Source organism: Delphinapterus leucas, chromosome 15 (genome assembly GCF_059928025.1).
Source record: "Delphinapterus leucas isolate spDelLeu-1000000601 "Yukka" chromosome 15, BTC_Dleu_Yukka2, whole genome shotgun sequence".
Classification (NCBI taxonomy): Eukaryota; Metazoa; Chordata; class Mammalia; order Artiodactyla; family Monodontidae; genus Delphinapterus; species Delphinapterus leucas.
In genome coordinates, this window is record NC_143143.1 from 31032915 (window position 1) to 31049160 (window position 16246).

Here is a 16246-nt window from a genome sequence, read left to right on the forward strand (position 1 = left end):
CTGGTCATCTCCAGCTTCTAGAAGCTTCTTCTATTTATCCCGGTGTGCCATACAAGTATGATGTTTTTCCTCTGCATTCCTGGCTTTGAAAAAGCTGGGAAGCCTACACCACACACTTCTTAAGGGTAGGGGCTGTGTTTGGATTGTTTATGGCTATATTTTTAATATAAACTGTGGTGTCTGCCCCATCGTAGGCACTCAAGAATCTTTCTTGAAATAATGAAAGGTTTCATGGTGGTGAAAAAGGTGGTGGAATTGATAAGGGTGATGGTGATGATAAAGAAGAGGATGGTGATGATAAAAGAAAAGAATGGTGATGGTGATGATGGTGGTGGTGTTGGTGGTGCTGGTGGTGCTGGTGGTGGCAGTGATGGTGATGAAGACTTTGGTGGTAGAGATAATGGACTCAGAAGGCGTGGCCCATTGCTTTAAAGAACTTAAAATTTTAAAAAAAAATTTTATATTGGGCAATAGTTGATTTACAATGTTGTGTTAGTTTCAGGTGCACAGCAAAGTGATTCGATTATACATATACATGTGTCTATTCTTTTTCAAATTCTTTCCCCATTTAGGTTATTACAGAATATTGAGCAGAGTTCCCTGTGCTATACAGTAGGACCTTGCTGGTAATCTGTTAAAGAGCTTTTATAAAAAAAACCCTGATCTGTCTTTTTCCTCTGTAGCCAGCCTAGAAAAATCAACTGAAGGTGGATTTTGGAGGAAGGGTGGTTGAAGCTGGAGCGACAGGCTATTGAAGATTACCTGCAAATCCGACAGCCGTTGCCCGTCCTTCTTGCTCCCCCAGTTTGCGGGAAGGCCGCCCTCCCTCCCCCACCCCACCCAGCCCTTCTCACTGTGCAGGTCACCTGGGCGCTGTGAGCAGAGGAGGGAGCGGTGGGAAGGGCGGCAGAGGGAAGACTCCTGGCGCACCGGGCGGGAAGTGGGAAGTTGAGTCGGTGGTGCGAGGAGAGGAGCCGGGCTTGGGGAGGAAAGGCAGAGGCAGGGCGTAGTGGGGAACGGCTGGGGGTTCGTGGAGAGCGCGGAAGGGGGTAGGAGGGAGAAGGGTCGGGGGAAAGTGAGGAGTGGGGGCGAGGGGCTGCGCTAGGGCTGGGAGTGTTGACTGAGGTGGGGTTTGGCTGGTATGGGGTCTGAGGGAGGAGCCGGGGCAGGTCCCAGGGCGCAGGTGAGGGGCTGAGGGGCGGAGCCAGGGTCGGAGGGAGGGATCGAGGTCCGGAGGCCGGCTTTCCGGCTCCGAGCTCAGGGACGCGGGAGGCGGCGCGGGGGGCTGCGGGCGGCGCGTGGGGTCCCGGCTCGGCGATGCGGGTGCACCTGGGAGCGCTGGCCGGCGCGGCGTCGCTGAGCGGGGCGCTCAGCTTTGTGCTCCTGGCGGCCGCCATCGGCACGGACTTCTGGTACATCATTGACACAGAGCGGCTGCAGCGGAGCAGCCCGGGGGCGTGGGACCCGGCAGGGGCCTCCAACCGCAGCCAGCTCGAACCTCTGAGCTCGCACTCCGGCCTCTGGCGGACCTGCCGGGGTAAGAATGTACCCGGGTACCCGGGGCGGTGGCCTCCACCGCCGCCCCCGCCCGGGACTTGTTGCTTGGAGCGCATCCGCCCCCCAAGCCCCGGGGCGCGAAACGCGGTATCTGGGGTCGGAAGGGCAGGTGGGCAGGGCTTCTGGGGCTGCCTTCGCAGTTCCGAGAGGCGCCGGGGCGAAGCCTCGGTCCGGGGTCCGAACCCCGGGGCCCCCGCCCACCGAGTCCTCTGCCCCATCCAGTCCAGAGCCCGTGCGCGCCGCTGATGAACCCCTTCTGGCAGGAGAACGTGACCTTCAGCGACTCGAGCCGACAACTTCTCAGTGAGTCCGGGGAGGGTGGGATGGGGGAGGACCCGGGGCTGGACACCAGTTTGGGAGCTTTTGTCCAAACAGCAGGCGAGGTGGGGTGGGGGGCGTTGGCGCTGCGTTGGAGAGGGCGGTCGGGGCGGCCTCTGGCACCGGCGGGAGAGGGGAACGCGGGTAGGAGCAGGAAGCGGGGTCCACTTGCTCCACCCGTAACGTGTGGTTGAGGATTCATTCAACAAACGTTGGCTGAAGGCTTTCTGTGCGCCAGGCACCGTGCTGCTGCCGAAGGCCCAGGCCAGGCGCTCAGGGGGCGCACAGACTAGCTGGTGAGACCGAGGTGGAAGTGCGCAGTTACATTTCAGAGTGACAAGCAGCACGAGGGAGGGTGGCTGGGAGCCCGAAGAGACACCTAAACCAGCCCGGGGAGCTGACTGTCACAACCCCTTGTCAGCCTTCTCTGCATCCTCGGTGTTGAGAACAAGCGCTTGGCAGTAGCAGGGATGCAGTAAATATTTGTTGAATGATTCAGGAGAGGCAACCAGGAGGCAGAGGACGGCTCCCTGTCGCCAGGGACCATGTGTCTGTTGTTCCTGGCTGATTTCCCAGTGCCTGGCACGGTGATTGGAACTCTGGAAAGGTGGGAGGATAGAATTTGAGAAAGCAAACGGGCTGAATAAACAGTGGAGGAAGGAGGGAAGTAAAAGTCATAGTTCGATTCACTGAGGCTCGCAGCTGGCCAGACATGGAGCTGAACGCTCTCCATCTGTGTCCTCATTTCACCTCCACAGCCTCCCTATGAAGTTCTTTGTCATCTCTGTCTTAATCTTTATTTTTCCAAAGAGGAAACTGAGGCCCAGAGAGGTACCACAGAAAGGACATGATGCGGAAATGAGGACTGAGTTCCATAGACCTTGAAAAGTATGCACAGCTTTTGATAGACTTACTGAGTGAGGCCTGGGGATGTGACTCTTAGAATGAAGACAAGTCCCTAGCATGGCCCACAAGGGCTGCCAGGGTCCCTCTCCAACTCCACTCTCCCCTTTGCTCTTTGCTCTCCGGCTATGCTGGCCTTGGTCCAGTTCCTGGAGGGGTGCTAAGTTTCCTCCTGCCACAGGAACTTTGCACATGCCATTGCCTCCAATTGGAGTCTCCCTGCTCCCATCCTTCCAGCTTGACTTGGTCAGCTCCTACTCGTGCTACAGGTTGTGTGGCATTTTTTTCGACCCTGAGCTCCATGAGGGCAGGGACCACGTCTTTCTTGCCACTGCTGGATTCCCTGTGTTTAGCACAGAGCCTGGTATAGAGTAGCCCATGAGCCAAGGTTTGCTGAGCAGGCACGAGAGTGAATGCAAACTCTATTATTTAGAGGTGGAACTCAATCCAAATTTGTTGAATGACTGAATGAGTATATGAATGAACCAGACTGTTTCTCTAAAGTCCAGTGGTGGGCTGGAAAATATTTAACAATTGGCTGTCTGTGGGAGGGGAGAGTCTTGATTTGTGGCATTTGCCAATCTCTGTGGTGTAAATATTCCCACTGTGGTCAGTTTCAGGCTGTCAACATGATGTCAGCTGGCTCCTCATACTGCTGAAAACTTAACAGCTGACTCTGTGATATAATCCAGCTCCAGCACACCACTGAATGAAGTTCCATTGAAGGAGATATCCCCTAGATGCTTGGAATATGAGGGGGGTGGAGGAAAGGAAGTGGTCTCACGAACTCTGTCCTCAGCCCCAAGCTGTGCTAGGAGGAACTTTGGGTGTTCTCAGAGCGTATCAAGAGTAATCAAGAATTCCTGTTCAAAAACTCCTGTGTCGGCTAACAGGCTTCTGAATGTAGTGCTGTGGTCCACAGAGAAGGCTGGAGAAGGTAGCAAGGAGATGGTGTATCAAGCTACTACAGCCTTAAAACAAAGTTCGTGTCTCTTTGGACTTTAAAATTGTTCCTGTGCAGCTTATTTTATTTAGTTTTTATTTATTATTATTATTTTATTTATTTTTGGCCGTGTCGGGTCTTCGTTGCTGTGCACGGGCTTTCTCTAGTTGCGGCGAGCGGGGGCTATTCTTTGCTGCGGTGCGTGGGCTTCTCATTGCGGTGGCTTCTCTTGTTGTGGAGCATGGGCTCTAGGCACGAGGGCTTCAGTAGGTGTGGCGTGCAGGCTCAGCAGTTGTGGCATGCGGGCTCAGTAGTTGTGGCGCACGGGCTTGGTTGCTCCGCGGCATGTGGGATCTTCCCAGACCAGGGCTCTAACCCGTGTCCCCTGCGTTGGCAGGCAGATTCTTAACCACTGCACCACCAGGGAAGTCCCCCCAGCCTCTTTTAGATGCAGTCACATCTATGGCCCTTTGCTGGGCTGGGTGCTGGCATTCAGCTTGCTTATCACATCAGTGAGTAAACTGGATGGCTAACCACGGTCACCACTGGTCTGGCCTCTTCATGAAACTTGATAATGAACCAACCGTGTGTTGTCCAGGGTTTTGAGAAACAGGCAAAACTCACATCCACAGTCTGTTCATCTGTTCCCTTGGCCCTAGGTCTAACTGCCTGCTTCACCACCAACTAGGCACGTGGCCTTGGGCAAATTTCTTACCTCTCCGAGCCTCAGTTCCCCCATGGGCAAAATGAAGATAACTGTCATGTCTCCTCATAAGGCTAATTCAAGGATGAAGTGGGAGAGTGTATTTAAAGAGCCTCATGCAGTGTCTGGCTCCTTTAAGTCTGCCATAAGTGTTAGCTGCTCTTACTACCATTGTATCATCACAGAGAGGAGGCTGCCGCTTCAGACCTCGTGCTCACTGCAGATCACCCCCAGAGAGAGCTTTTTCACAGAATCTCTTTATCCCCAGAAAGAGTTTTGAATGTTGTCCAAGTTCTTTTATTATATGAAGACGTTTCATTCCCTTTATGCAGAGCCCATAGAGGAGAGAGGCCAGGTGACAAGCAGCGTGTTCTGTGAGTCAGCCTCCTAGACAAATCCCCGTGGGGGTGTATGGGAAGAACCATTGGTTTTCCCTCCAAGAAAATCCAATCAGGTAGCCTACTTCAGTACCCAATAAAAATCCACCTTGCTTGGATGTTTTATCTTCCTGATTAGCTCTGGGGATGTCATGGGTTTGGTTCCCTGGCTAGGGACTGGAATTTGTTTTGGTGGTGGGGGGGTCTTCAAATTCAGCACAGTTTACATAAAAGAGCCACAGTCTAGAACCAACCAGGCTAGCTGTACCAGCCAGGAGTCTTTTGATGGTAAGTGACAGAAACTCAAATCATACTAGTTGAAACAGAAAAGGAATTCCTGGTCCACGCAACTGAAAAGCTCAAGCCCCCTGGGATCCAGAGCTAAACTCAATTTCTTTTTCTCCTCTCTGGGCTTTGCTTCTGTTTGGGTTCTGCTTTCAACTAAATCCTCTCCAGAATCAGCAACCTAAGCAGAAGGAGCCTGTTGCCCAGTCATTCTGCAAAACCTCCAGGTAGGTCTCTGACTGGACTAGATTGGATCATGTGCCCAGGTCTGAGCCAGTCAGTGTGGCCGAAGGGAAGGAATGTGCTGATTGGCTGAGCTGAGTCATGTGCCTCTCCCAGCAGGATGTGGGGGGTGGGGTCAGCCACATCATAGATAAGGGCCCTCCTTCCTCCCAGCTGTGTGACCTCTGGCCAGCCACCTGCTTCCATAAATGGGCTGTTTTATAAACAGCAAGGTCCTACTGTATAGCACAGGGAACTATATTCCATATCCTGTGGATGGAAAAGAATATGAAAAAGAATGTGTATATATGTATAACTGAGTCACTCCACTGTGTAGCAGTAGTTAACACAACATTGTAATTCAACTATACTTCAATAAAATAATAAATTAAGAAAATAACTGGGCTGTTTTGAGATGAAATGAGATCACGGAAGGAAAGCATCCAGCGTAGGGTATCACCCAAAGCAGGAGGTCAGTTATTCTCTCCTCCTTCTGCTCTAAGTCATATTGTCTCCCTGAACCTCAGGCTTCTCATCTGTAAAATGGAGCTAATCATTGCAAATGCCTTTGCTTAGTGCTGGGGATAAAACATGATGAGACAGGTGGGGTCCTTGCCACATAGGCTTAGTGTCTAGTGCAGGAGAACAGATAATAAACACATGGACCAGTGAATAAATTAACATAAAATGGCTTCAAATAGTAGTAGGTGTAACAAAGGAAATAAAACAGGCGCATGTAATAAAAGGAGGTGGGGACCACTTTCAGTGGAGTGGTTGAAGGGCAATAAAAATAACAGTCAATGATTACAGAACAGGTGCTGTGTGCCAGACCCTGTCCTGAGGTCTTTACGTGTTTAACCCATTTAATCTTCACAACAGACCCACGAGGCAGGTACTGTTATTATACTCCTCACTTTTCAAATGAGGAAACCGAGGCACAGAGAGGTCAGGTAAGTTACCGAAGTTTGCACGGTAACTGGTTGATCTGGGATTTGGACCCAGAAGTTTCTATTCTTCTAGAATGATGCTACACCGAGGGTAATTCCAGTATAACGTGAGTGTGCCAAGACCGGAGGCCACGGCAGACCAGGGGAAAAGTTCCTAGCCTGTTTCTTGGGTTCAGAGTTCTGCTATCCTCCACTGCCTACAGTAGGAACTCAACACGTGAGAACTAAGATTACCATGTAGAATTAATAACACTAATAATGTTGACAGGTCATTTTTTTCCATCAAGAGCAAATACGTACCAGGTGCAAGAGATCTTTTCGACTCAGAAGTGCTTTGTTGCAAAGGAAAAGCAAACCCAGAAAAATGCCAAGTCGTTCACGCCAAGGATAACTGTGTGAATGATTCATTATTGCACTGTTCAAAGAATAGCTCGATGGGAAAAGCAGCCTTGCAGAATGCTTGCGAGGTCAGGAAGCCCCGGGGTGGTTAGCGAAGTAACAGTCCTTCTCTTAAAGAGAGCAGAGAAGTATTATTCTCCAGAAACATCAGAAGCTCTGGCGAAAGAAGGAAGTCTCAGGAACCATTTCCCAAAGGGGAAAGTGTCACTATCTTTATTTTCAAACCTTGTCAGTATGACTTGGAGACTCCAAGAAATGCTTAGAGATATTCAGTCCTATTATGCCTGGTAAGGAAGTGGATTTTTATGATTTTTGTAAATTTTCGAGTCTACTGTCATCAGAACATAGCTTCCTTGAGGATGGGGCTGCATGTTAGTTATCTTCCTGATCTCCAACATTATTAGTATTATTAACTCTAGACGGTAATCTTAGCTCTCACGTCTTGAGCTCCTACTGTAAACACTGTAGTGGATTGAAAGGTATCACCGCCCCCCCACAAAAGATGTGTCCACATCCTAACCTTCGGTACCTGTGAATGGGACCTCATTTGGGAAAAGTAACTTCGCAGGTGTAATTGAGTTAAGGCTCTCAAGATGAGATCATTGTGGATTAACCTAAATCCTGTGGCGAGTGTCCTCGTAAAAAAAGGAGAATCACAGAGGAGAGAAAAGAAGGTCATGAGAAGATGGAGGTGGACAGAGGGATGCTGCCACGAGCCAAGGAATGCCAAGGATTGCCGGCAACTGCCAGAAGCTGGAAGAGGCAAGGAAGGATTCTCCCCTGGAGTCTCTGAAGGGAGCGCGGTCCTGCTGACACCTTGATTTTGGACTTAGGGCCTCCAGAACCGTGAGAGAATAAATTCCTCCTGCTATTAAGACACCTAGTTTGTAGTAATTTGTTATGTCAGCTCTAGGAAATTAAAACAACGATCTCATCTATAGAAGTGCACCCCCCCTCACCGCCCACCCTGTTTTTCTGCATCATCACACTCATGTCCTTTGTGACACTCGGTCTGTAATTATACCCTTTATTTCCTGCTAGTCTGTCTCCTGTACTGGACTGTGGTGTCCATGAGGGCAGAGACCTTGTCCCCTGCAGCATCCCCAGGCTCTATGGGGCCCATAGACGTTTGTTTCTGAGTGAGATGTGACTGGAGGTGGGGACATTTCCAAGTAGAACATAACTCAGAATCAATATTTATGTCCTCAGACAGCAGTCCTGAAAATCAGAAAATAAAAAATACCAAGGCACATACCAAAAAAATATATATACTAAACCAATTTCAGCAGGAGATCTTACAGCTTTCCCAGGGGTTGTCCTGTTCTTGCACAGACATTTAATTGAACATGGACGCGAACTCAGCAGCAGCGTTGTCTGGGGACCTCACACATGCGACTGCTGGGCCAAACCAGCTCCGGGAAACCTCATTAATTTCTAAATGAGAAATGATTTCATTTCTCAGCCACCATCTGGAGGCAATGCCATGCAGGAGACAGAGCTTACAGAACCAGGTTTTCACACCAGCTGTTGTGCTTCCTTTCCCAAAGTTTTTCCTTAAGAAAGAAAAGAAAGAAAGAAGGAAGGAAGGAAGGAAGGAGGGAGGGAGGGAAGGAAGGAGGGAAGGAGGAAGGACTACAGGTCCCGCCCCCTGGAATCACATTTTATCGTGTGACAGCCCCGGAAAGGAAATCAGCTTTGTCTCCTCGACTTGCCAAGGCTGGTGGCATTTAGGGTCTTGAAGACAAAGTGATATGATCACAGTGGAAGTCCGACTGAATGATTATCTTCATCATCTTTATTGTTGGCAGGGTTATGGTTTATTTAATACTTGCTCTATGGAACTCCATTTTCTCCACACGCATTGTTCTTATGATAATACCATGAGCTGCACATTATGACCTCCATTTCATGGATGTGAAAATGCGGTTCTGAGGATTAAGTGACTCACAAAAGACATGCAATTTGGGGTCAGAGGAGGGGGGTGGTGGATGCTGGTGGCACTTTTCTGAGTTGTTCTTTCTCTGGCCTCCCCCTTTCTCTCCTGCTCATCCCCCCACCTGTCACTCTTCTCCAGCAGAGGACGCTTCCAGTGGCTGGGAAGGACATGAATTCCTGCATCCTTGCTGGCTTTGCTCCCTGCTGAGCCCTGGAACCTGGCAGGTGCTGGATACACACTTGTTGACTATCGCCTCTGTCCTCTGGTGAAGCCGCATTCCTTCACGTCTTAGCTGCAGCTCAGCCCCTGTGAGATTTTCTCAAACACCCTGGCTGAGTTGGGTCCCACTCTAAGTCTGCTCTCTGTTCCAACCTTCATAATAATGGTACCATATTGACACCCACCCAGATCTCCCACTGAACTCTGCTCTACTGTAAACCACTGCTTGGAGTCCAGCAGGCATCTCACCCTTGACAAGTCCTGGTATCCACCGCAGCCCACTCTGCCTCCCCCATCTTTCCCATCTTGGCAGATGGCAACTCATCCATCCCGTGGCTCAGGCCCTAAATCTCAGTGTCACCTTGCCCCTCTCTTTTTCTCCTACTCTCATCAAAGTGGTTGCTTGTTTTACCTTCAAAATATACCTGGGACCTGACCACTTCTCACCACCCCACTGCTTCCATCCAGGTCCAGGGTTATTGCAGTAGCCACCCAATGGTCTTCCTGCTTCCAGCTTGGTCCCTGTACTGTTTTCTCGGCCAGCTGAGAAGTTACCGCAAGCTTGGTGGCTTAAAACAACAGGAATTTATTGTCTCAAGTTCTGGAGGTCAGAAGTCCAAAATCAAGGTGTCGGCAGGATTGGTCCTTCTGGAGGTTCTGGGGGAGAATCCATTCCAGCCCTCACTCCTGGCTTCTGGGGGCTGCCGTCCATCCTGGGTGGTCTTTGGCTTGTAGAAGCATCACTCTGATCTCCATCTCTGTTTTCACCTCATCTTCTCCTCTGTGTTTCCTCCCCTTTCTCTTATAAAGTCAAAGAAGATATACAGATTGCCAACAGAGACATGAAAGGATGCTCAACATCACTAATATTAGAGAAATGCAAATCAAAACTACAATGAGGTATCACCTCACACCGGTCAGAATGGCCATCATCAAAACATCTACAAACACTGAATGCTGGAGAGGGTGTGAAGAAAAAGGAACCCTCTTGCACTGTCGGTGGGAATGTAAATTGATACAGCCACTGTGGAGAACAGTATGGAGGTTCCTTAAAAAACTAAAAATAGAACTACCACACGACCCAGCAATCTCACTACTGGGCATATAGCCTGAGAAAACCATAATTCAAAAAGAGTCATGTACCAAAATGTTCATTGCAGCTCTATTTACAATAGCCAGGACATGGAAGCAACCTAAGTGACAATCAACAGATGAATGGATAAAGAAGATGTGGCACATATATACAATGGAATATTATTCAGCTATAAAAAGAAACGAAATTGAGTTATCTGTAGTTATCTGTAGTGAGGTGGATGGACCTAGAGACAGGTCCATCAGGACCTAGAGACAGGTCATACAGAGTGAAGTAAGTCAGAAAGAGAAAAACAAGTACCATATGCTAACACATATATATGGAATCTAAAAAAAACAAAAAAGGTTCTGAAGAACCTAGGGGCAGAACAGGAATAAAGACACAGACATAGAGAATGGACTTGAGGACACGGGGAGGGGGAAGGGTAAGCTGGGACGAAGTGAGAGAGTGGCATGGACATATATACACTACCAAATGTAAAATAGATAGCTAGTGGGAAGCAGCCGCATAGCACAGGGAGATCAGTTCGGTGCTTTGTGACCACCTGGAGGGGTGGGATAGGGAGGGTGGGAAGGAGGGAGATGCAAGAGGGAAGAGATATGGGGATATATGTATACCTATAGCTGATTCACTCTGTTATACAGCAGAAACTAACACACCATTGTAAAGCAATTATACTCCAATAAAGATGTTTAAATAAATAAATAAAGTCATTGGGTCTCACCCGAGATGAGCTCACCTGGAGACCCTGGACTTCGTTACATCGGCAACGACTCTTGTCCCTAATGAGGTCACATTCACAGGTTCCTGCTGGATGTGAACTTGGGAGCCGCCTTTCAACCCACTACGCCCTCTGCTGTCCACTCTCAATATAGTGGCCAGAGCGACCTTTAGAAACTGAAGTTAAATTCTAGTTTCTTCCGCCCCAAACTGTCTGGTGGCCTCCATCTCATTCAGAGAGAAGTTCAAAATCTTCCCGATGGCTCAGGAGCCCCACGTGAGCTGCTGTTAACTCTGCCTTCCTCCTGCACTGCCTTCCCCTCCCTGACTCCCCGCTGCCCTCGCCGGCTTTTGCCAGCCTCAGCCGCACCGGGCACACGCCCTCCCATCTCAGACTCCACCCCCGCCCCTCCCTGCGGCCCCTCCCTTCCGGCCCTTGCGCAGCTGCCTCCCTCGCCTTCTTCAGGTCTTTGCTCCAATGTCGCTTCTTCAGTGGAGCCACTGCTCCGGCCCCTCCTCTGCTTTATTCACGCCCCGCCCCAGGAGTTTGTCACCACCTCTCAACTTTGTCACTTATTTGTTCACTTGCTTGAATCCACACAGCCCGACGAGGTCAGGAGTCCTGGTGGATTTGCCGCTGAATCCGCTGTGCCGGGGACAGAGCCTGGCACAAAGCATGCACTCAATACACATGTGCTGAGTGAAGAAGCGAATGAACAAGAACCATACTTCCCTCGCAGGGTGTGTGAGAATTACTTGAGCTGATACTCATACAGCACAAAGTCTGGCATAGCTGAGCCTCGATAACTGTTGCTATTAATAATATTATTGTCATCATCATTATTATTATTATTTTTTGCGGTACGCGGGCCTCTCACTGTTGTGGCCTCTCCCGTTGCGGAGCACAGGCTCCGGACGCGCAGGCTCAGCGGCCATGGCTCACGGGCCCAGCCGCTCCGCGGCATGTGGGTTCCTCCCGGACCGGGGCACGAACCCGTGTCCCCTGCATCGGCAGGCGGACTCTCAACCACTGCGCCACCAGGGAAGCCCTACCACCATTATTATAAGCAGCAGTGGTGTTGATTTTTTCCCCCAGCGTGTGGGTGCTGGCCCACAGGAGGTGCTCAGTGAATGTCTGTTGATTAACAGAAGGATGTTAGTAACCTGCTGTCCTCCTGTCTCCCCTAAGCCATGCATGGGACGTTTGTGATTCTGCTGCCCCTCAGCCTCATCCTGATGGTTTTTGGGGGGATGACAGGGTTTCTGAGCTTCCTCCTGCGAGCCTCCCTCCTTCTCCTGCTCACGGGGACCCTCTTCCTCTTTGGAGGTAGGTGTCCACCCTGCACGGGGCCTGGGTTCCAGGAGGGGCTGTGCCCGATCCCCTAGAAGCGAAGGGTTGGGGGGGTCCCATCGCTTCTGGGGCTTGCTTCCCCCTCCTGTGATCTCCTAGCTGGAAGGGATCAGTAGCTCCCCACCCAGGGTCCCTGGGTCTGTGTTCCCAAGAGAGAAGAATAGGGGTGAGAGCAGATTCTGAGAATCACTTTGATTATTTCACAGAAGAAGTGTGTTGTGAGAGCGTCAGCGTTAGGGCCATGGGCTGGAGGGAGACCCTCACTCTGGCCACCCTCAGTCTTTCATGTGCACCTGCCATCCTGACAGGCGTTGCTTTGATTGATTAAAACCAAACTCACAGCTGGTTGTTTTATGGCCTCCCTGCTTCTGGTGCATTTGAAATGGACCTTAAAAAAGAACAAGAACAGTAATGACACACACACGCAGAATCCATGGAGGGAAATAAAGAAAAGTAATGCCTGGAGGTGAGAATACGGTGAGGCTCTGATCCCCTCCACCCACCTGCTATTATTATTAATATTGGCATTAATAGTTTGCCCAGTGACTAATTCTCCAAACAGCACCTTCCAGGGGAACTCTCCTGATGGAGAAATTCTCTAATTTGCCACGAAACAGGCAACGAGCACTTGGCGTGTGGCAGGTGCCAACGTGGAGCTGAGATGTTCATTTAAATTAATAAAAGTTTAAAGAGCCGTGTGGGGCCAGTGGCTATGGGACTGGACAGTGCGTTCTAATAACATATGCATGGAGCACTGCCGTGTGCAGGGTGCTGTTCTGGGGGCTGGGCATCCAGGGTGGACCCTCTGGAGCTCACATTGGGGCAGACAGGCATTGGTTAAGTCGTTTCACAAACAAATTCTGACCTGGGAAGTGATGGAGGGCCATGTGATGCTGTGAAACCCCACGGTGGGTTGGACTGGCTCGGGGGGGTCCAGGAATCGCCAGGAGCTGAGATGCGGGGATGAGCAGGAGTTACCAGTGGCAGGAAGGGAGGAGGGAGCACACTGGGCAGAGGGACCGGCAGTGGGAAGGAGGGGCAGTGCCCGGGGATGGGGGTCTGATCTGCTCTCCTTTGCAACCCCTTCAGCCTTGGTGACCCTCGCGGGCATCAGCGTCTACATCGCGTATTCAGCCGCCGCCTTCCGGGAGGCGCTGTTTCTCCTGGAGGAGAAGGCCCTGCTGGACCAGGTGGACATCCGCTTCGGCTGGTCCCTGGCCCTGGGCTGGATCAGCTTCATCGCCGAGCTGCTCACCGGGGCGGCCTTCCTGGCAGCAGCCCGCGTGCTCAGCCTGAGACGGAGGCAGGACCAGGCCATCTGAGCCCCGATGCCTGGTCGTGGTGGGAGGGAGGGACTTGGCGTGGGGGCCTCATGGACCCATCTCGGTGGGCTCCTCTTCCTCAAAGGCCACCACCTGAGAGCCGCTGTGGACCGGGCTCCAGCCCTGGCTGCTATCTGAGTGCTGCCTGGCACGGTGTGTGCTCTGTCTAGGCACGTGTGTCTCGTGTGGGCTGGAGGAGGCTGAGTGCCAAACCCATGAAAAAGCAAAAGCATCTCCTTCATCATGTACAGAACTTACTGATTGCAACCTCCGTGAGTCTCCTCTGGCTTCCCTTCATCCTCACTCCTGCCCTTTGGATGGGTTTCTCTTCTTTGTTAAGGAAATGGAGGACCAGAGAGGTTAGGTAAGTGTTGCAAAAACACACAGCAAGCTAGAGGCATGTTCTCCTTTATCACAGCTTTTCTGAGTAGGTTCATGCCGGCTGGCTGTGACGTGGATCCTGTGTGTGGAGGATGCTGCGTCTCAGACACTGGGCTTCATGCTTCCCGCGACCTGGAACCAGGCAGGAGGCACCGTGGGAAATTGGAGGGCAGACAGCAGAGATCTGGGCTTCGCAGCAACCAGGAGGTGGACATGTCCTCCCTGACCCCAGCCGGGCTCGCGCTCACCTGGTCTAGAGTCCTGAGCCTCAAGCAGAAAAGGCTCAGTTAATGCAATGATTCTCCGTGGTCAGCGACTCGCTTTTGAAACAACACAGAGTCATCCCAGAGATGAAAGCCCCTCTTGGACATTCAGGCGGTCAGTGGTCCCATTCATGTGTCACTTCACAGGTGCCAGGAGGTCCTCATGGGAGGAGAGGAAGGGTCAGCAAGCCACAATCAGCAGGAAGGGCAATAAGCAAACTTGTGATGCCCAAGAAGCACTCATTGGCAAGCTCACCGCGGAGGAGAGAATTACCCGCACTCACACTTAGTGGGAAACAATGATCCTCCAAACACAACGAGCATCTCCTGGACCATCGGCTTTGCATTTAGCCTTCATTCCAAACGCTACATGTGAGCTCAGGACACCCCGAGCCTGTGATAGAAATAGTTTCCACATCAAAGTGTTGATGGAGCCCAGTTCCCAGGTGTAACATCCAAGGCCAGTGAGATTTAAACACACTGGAAAACACATAACCAGTGTCATGTGCTAAGTCCTCTGACATCCCCTGAATAAGGCCTATGCATGGGCATCAGCAGATCCCAACCCTAACACCCCACTGCAGTCACCCGGGGAATTTAAAAAATGCCCAGGTGTCACCTCAGGCCGTGAAATCACAGTCTCTGGGGTTGGGGGCCCAAGCACCATTAGCTTCCAGAACTGCTCCGGTTTTTCCCAAAGTACAGCCTGGGTTGAGATAAGCACCAGACTGGCTTAGAACCCGGACAGATGCCTGTGTGTAACTTTATAAAACACAGGTGGGATCTCCTGTGATGATGGTCTCAGCTCCATAAGAGGCTGCATGTGGGGGAACAACAACAATAAACCCTCAAGAAGGAGAGTGGCCTGGCATCTGGTTCATACTAGCGCATCTCAAATTCATGGAGAGCTTATGAAAATGCAGCCTCTGATTCAGTAGGTTGGGTGCGGGGCTGGCGATCCTGCATCTCTAACCAGCTTTGACTGGGAGGATTTACACAGCATAAACACACACGGTCTCCTTGAAAGCAGCAGGGATTGTGGCTCGCTTCTGCACGAGCATGGGAGGTCTGTACTATCACAGGCCGGGTCCTGGTGACATATTGCAGCCCTTCTTCTGTGAAATAATGACACCCCATAGCAGTTGTGTGGCCAGAGGAAGATGTTTTCTTGGCGTGGCTACAGCGAGTCTGGGTGAGGGGGTGCACCTATCTCCTCAGCCCTGTTGGTATTGAGACTTGGCTCCTTTGGGGTGAAAATCACTCCAGTTTTGATACAGGGTTTTTATCGTGTGGGGTGGAGCTTTGGTCTAGAATATGGAGTTGAAAGTTTCCCACAGAGTTGGTCAATTGATAGGGGGATCTTTGGGGACTAATCGTAACACTTTGTCCCTCCCCCAGAAAATTCCATCCCTCTTTTATCCCGATATTTCGGCCCATGGGGATGGGGGCCCCGAAGTGGCTGCATGTCCAAACCCATCTGGCCAGAGTCTCTGAGTCAGTGGGTCTGGGTGGGGTCCCACAATTCACAGTTCTCACCAGTTCCCAGGTGATGCAGATGCTCCTGGTCTGGGATCACCCTTTGTATCACACTGACCTGGGAGTTTGTTAAGTGGCAGGGCTGGTTGTCACCTTCCTGCATGTTAGAATCACGAGGACATCTTAAAAACCCCTGATTCCGGGGCCGAATCCCTGCTCTGATCACCTCTAGGGAGGGAGTCCAGGCACCGATAATTTTTAAGCCCTCTTCAGATGATTCCAACATCAGCTAAGGTTTAGAACCTGTTCCTGTAAGATGCTGAGTCATGAGATGTGGGGAGGGATTGGGGAGCCTCAGGTTTAAGAAACTGCCCGAGGGGCTTCCCTGGTGGTCCAGTGGTAACGAATTGGCCTTCCAATGCAGGGACGCGGGTTAGATCCCTGGTCGGGGAACTAAGATTCCACATGCCGCGGAGCAACTAAGCCCACACGCCACAACTACTGAGCTCGCGCGCCTCAACTAGAGAGCCTGCGTGCCGCAAACGATAGAGCCCACGTGCTGTGGAGCCCACGTGCCACAACCAGAGAGAGAAAACCAGCGCGCCACAACTAGGGAGAAGACTGCGAGCCACAACGAAAGATCCCGTGTACCACAACTAAGACCTGATGCAGCCCAAAAATAAATTTAAAAATAAATACAATAAATTCAAAAAAAAAGAAAAGAAAAGAAACTGCCCGGGCAGGGCTGATGGCAAGAGGTTTGGGGACCACTGGTGTGGACCATGAGAACACCATTATCAACTGCATGATGTCATCATCCTCACCATGACC

The 16246-nt window shown here is 51.0% G+C and overlaps 1 protein-coding gene across 2 annotated transcripts; it reads left to right on the plus strand.

Annotated features, from left to right (window-relative positions):
- Window positions 1-958: 958 nt before the first annotated feature.
- TMEM114 (transmembrane protein 114) lies at window positions 959-13360 on the plus strand. 2 transcript variants are annotated; one of them, XM_022552300.3, is made up of 4 exons: window positions 959-1537; window positions 1780-1860; window positions 11812-11949; window positions 13063-13360. In XM_022552300.3, the coding sequence occupies exons 1-4, from the start codon at window positions 1318-1320 to the stop codon at window positions 13293-13295; spliced, it is 672 nt and encodes a 223-aa protein (XP_022408008.1). In that variant the 5' UTR covers window positions 959-1317; the 3' UTR covers window positions 13296-13360. The 2 variants fall into 2 exon arrangements, with proteins under 2 accessions (XP_022408008.1, XP_022408006.1); XM_022552298.2 differs by lacking the exon at window positions 11812-11949.
- The last annotated feature ends 2886 nt before the right edge of the window (window positions 13361-16246 follow it).

Coding starts and splice junctions, on each gene's coding strand:
- TMEM114 (XM_022552300.3), top strand. CDS start 1,318: ATGCGGGTGCACCTGGGAGCGCTGGCCGGCGCGGCGTCGCTGAGCGGG. Junction 1,538..1,779: donor CCTCTGGCGGACCTGCCGGG/GTAAGAATGTAC, acceptor TGCCCCATCCAG/TCCAGAGCCCGTGCGCGCCG. Junction 11,950..13,062: donor GACCCTCTTCCTCTTTGGAG/GTAGGTGTCCAC, acceptor CAACCCCTTCAG/CCTTGGTGACCCTCGCGGGC.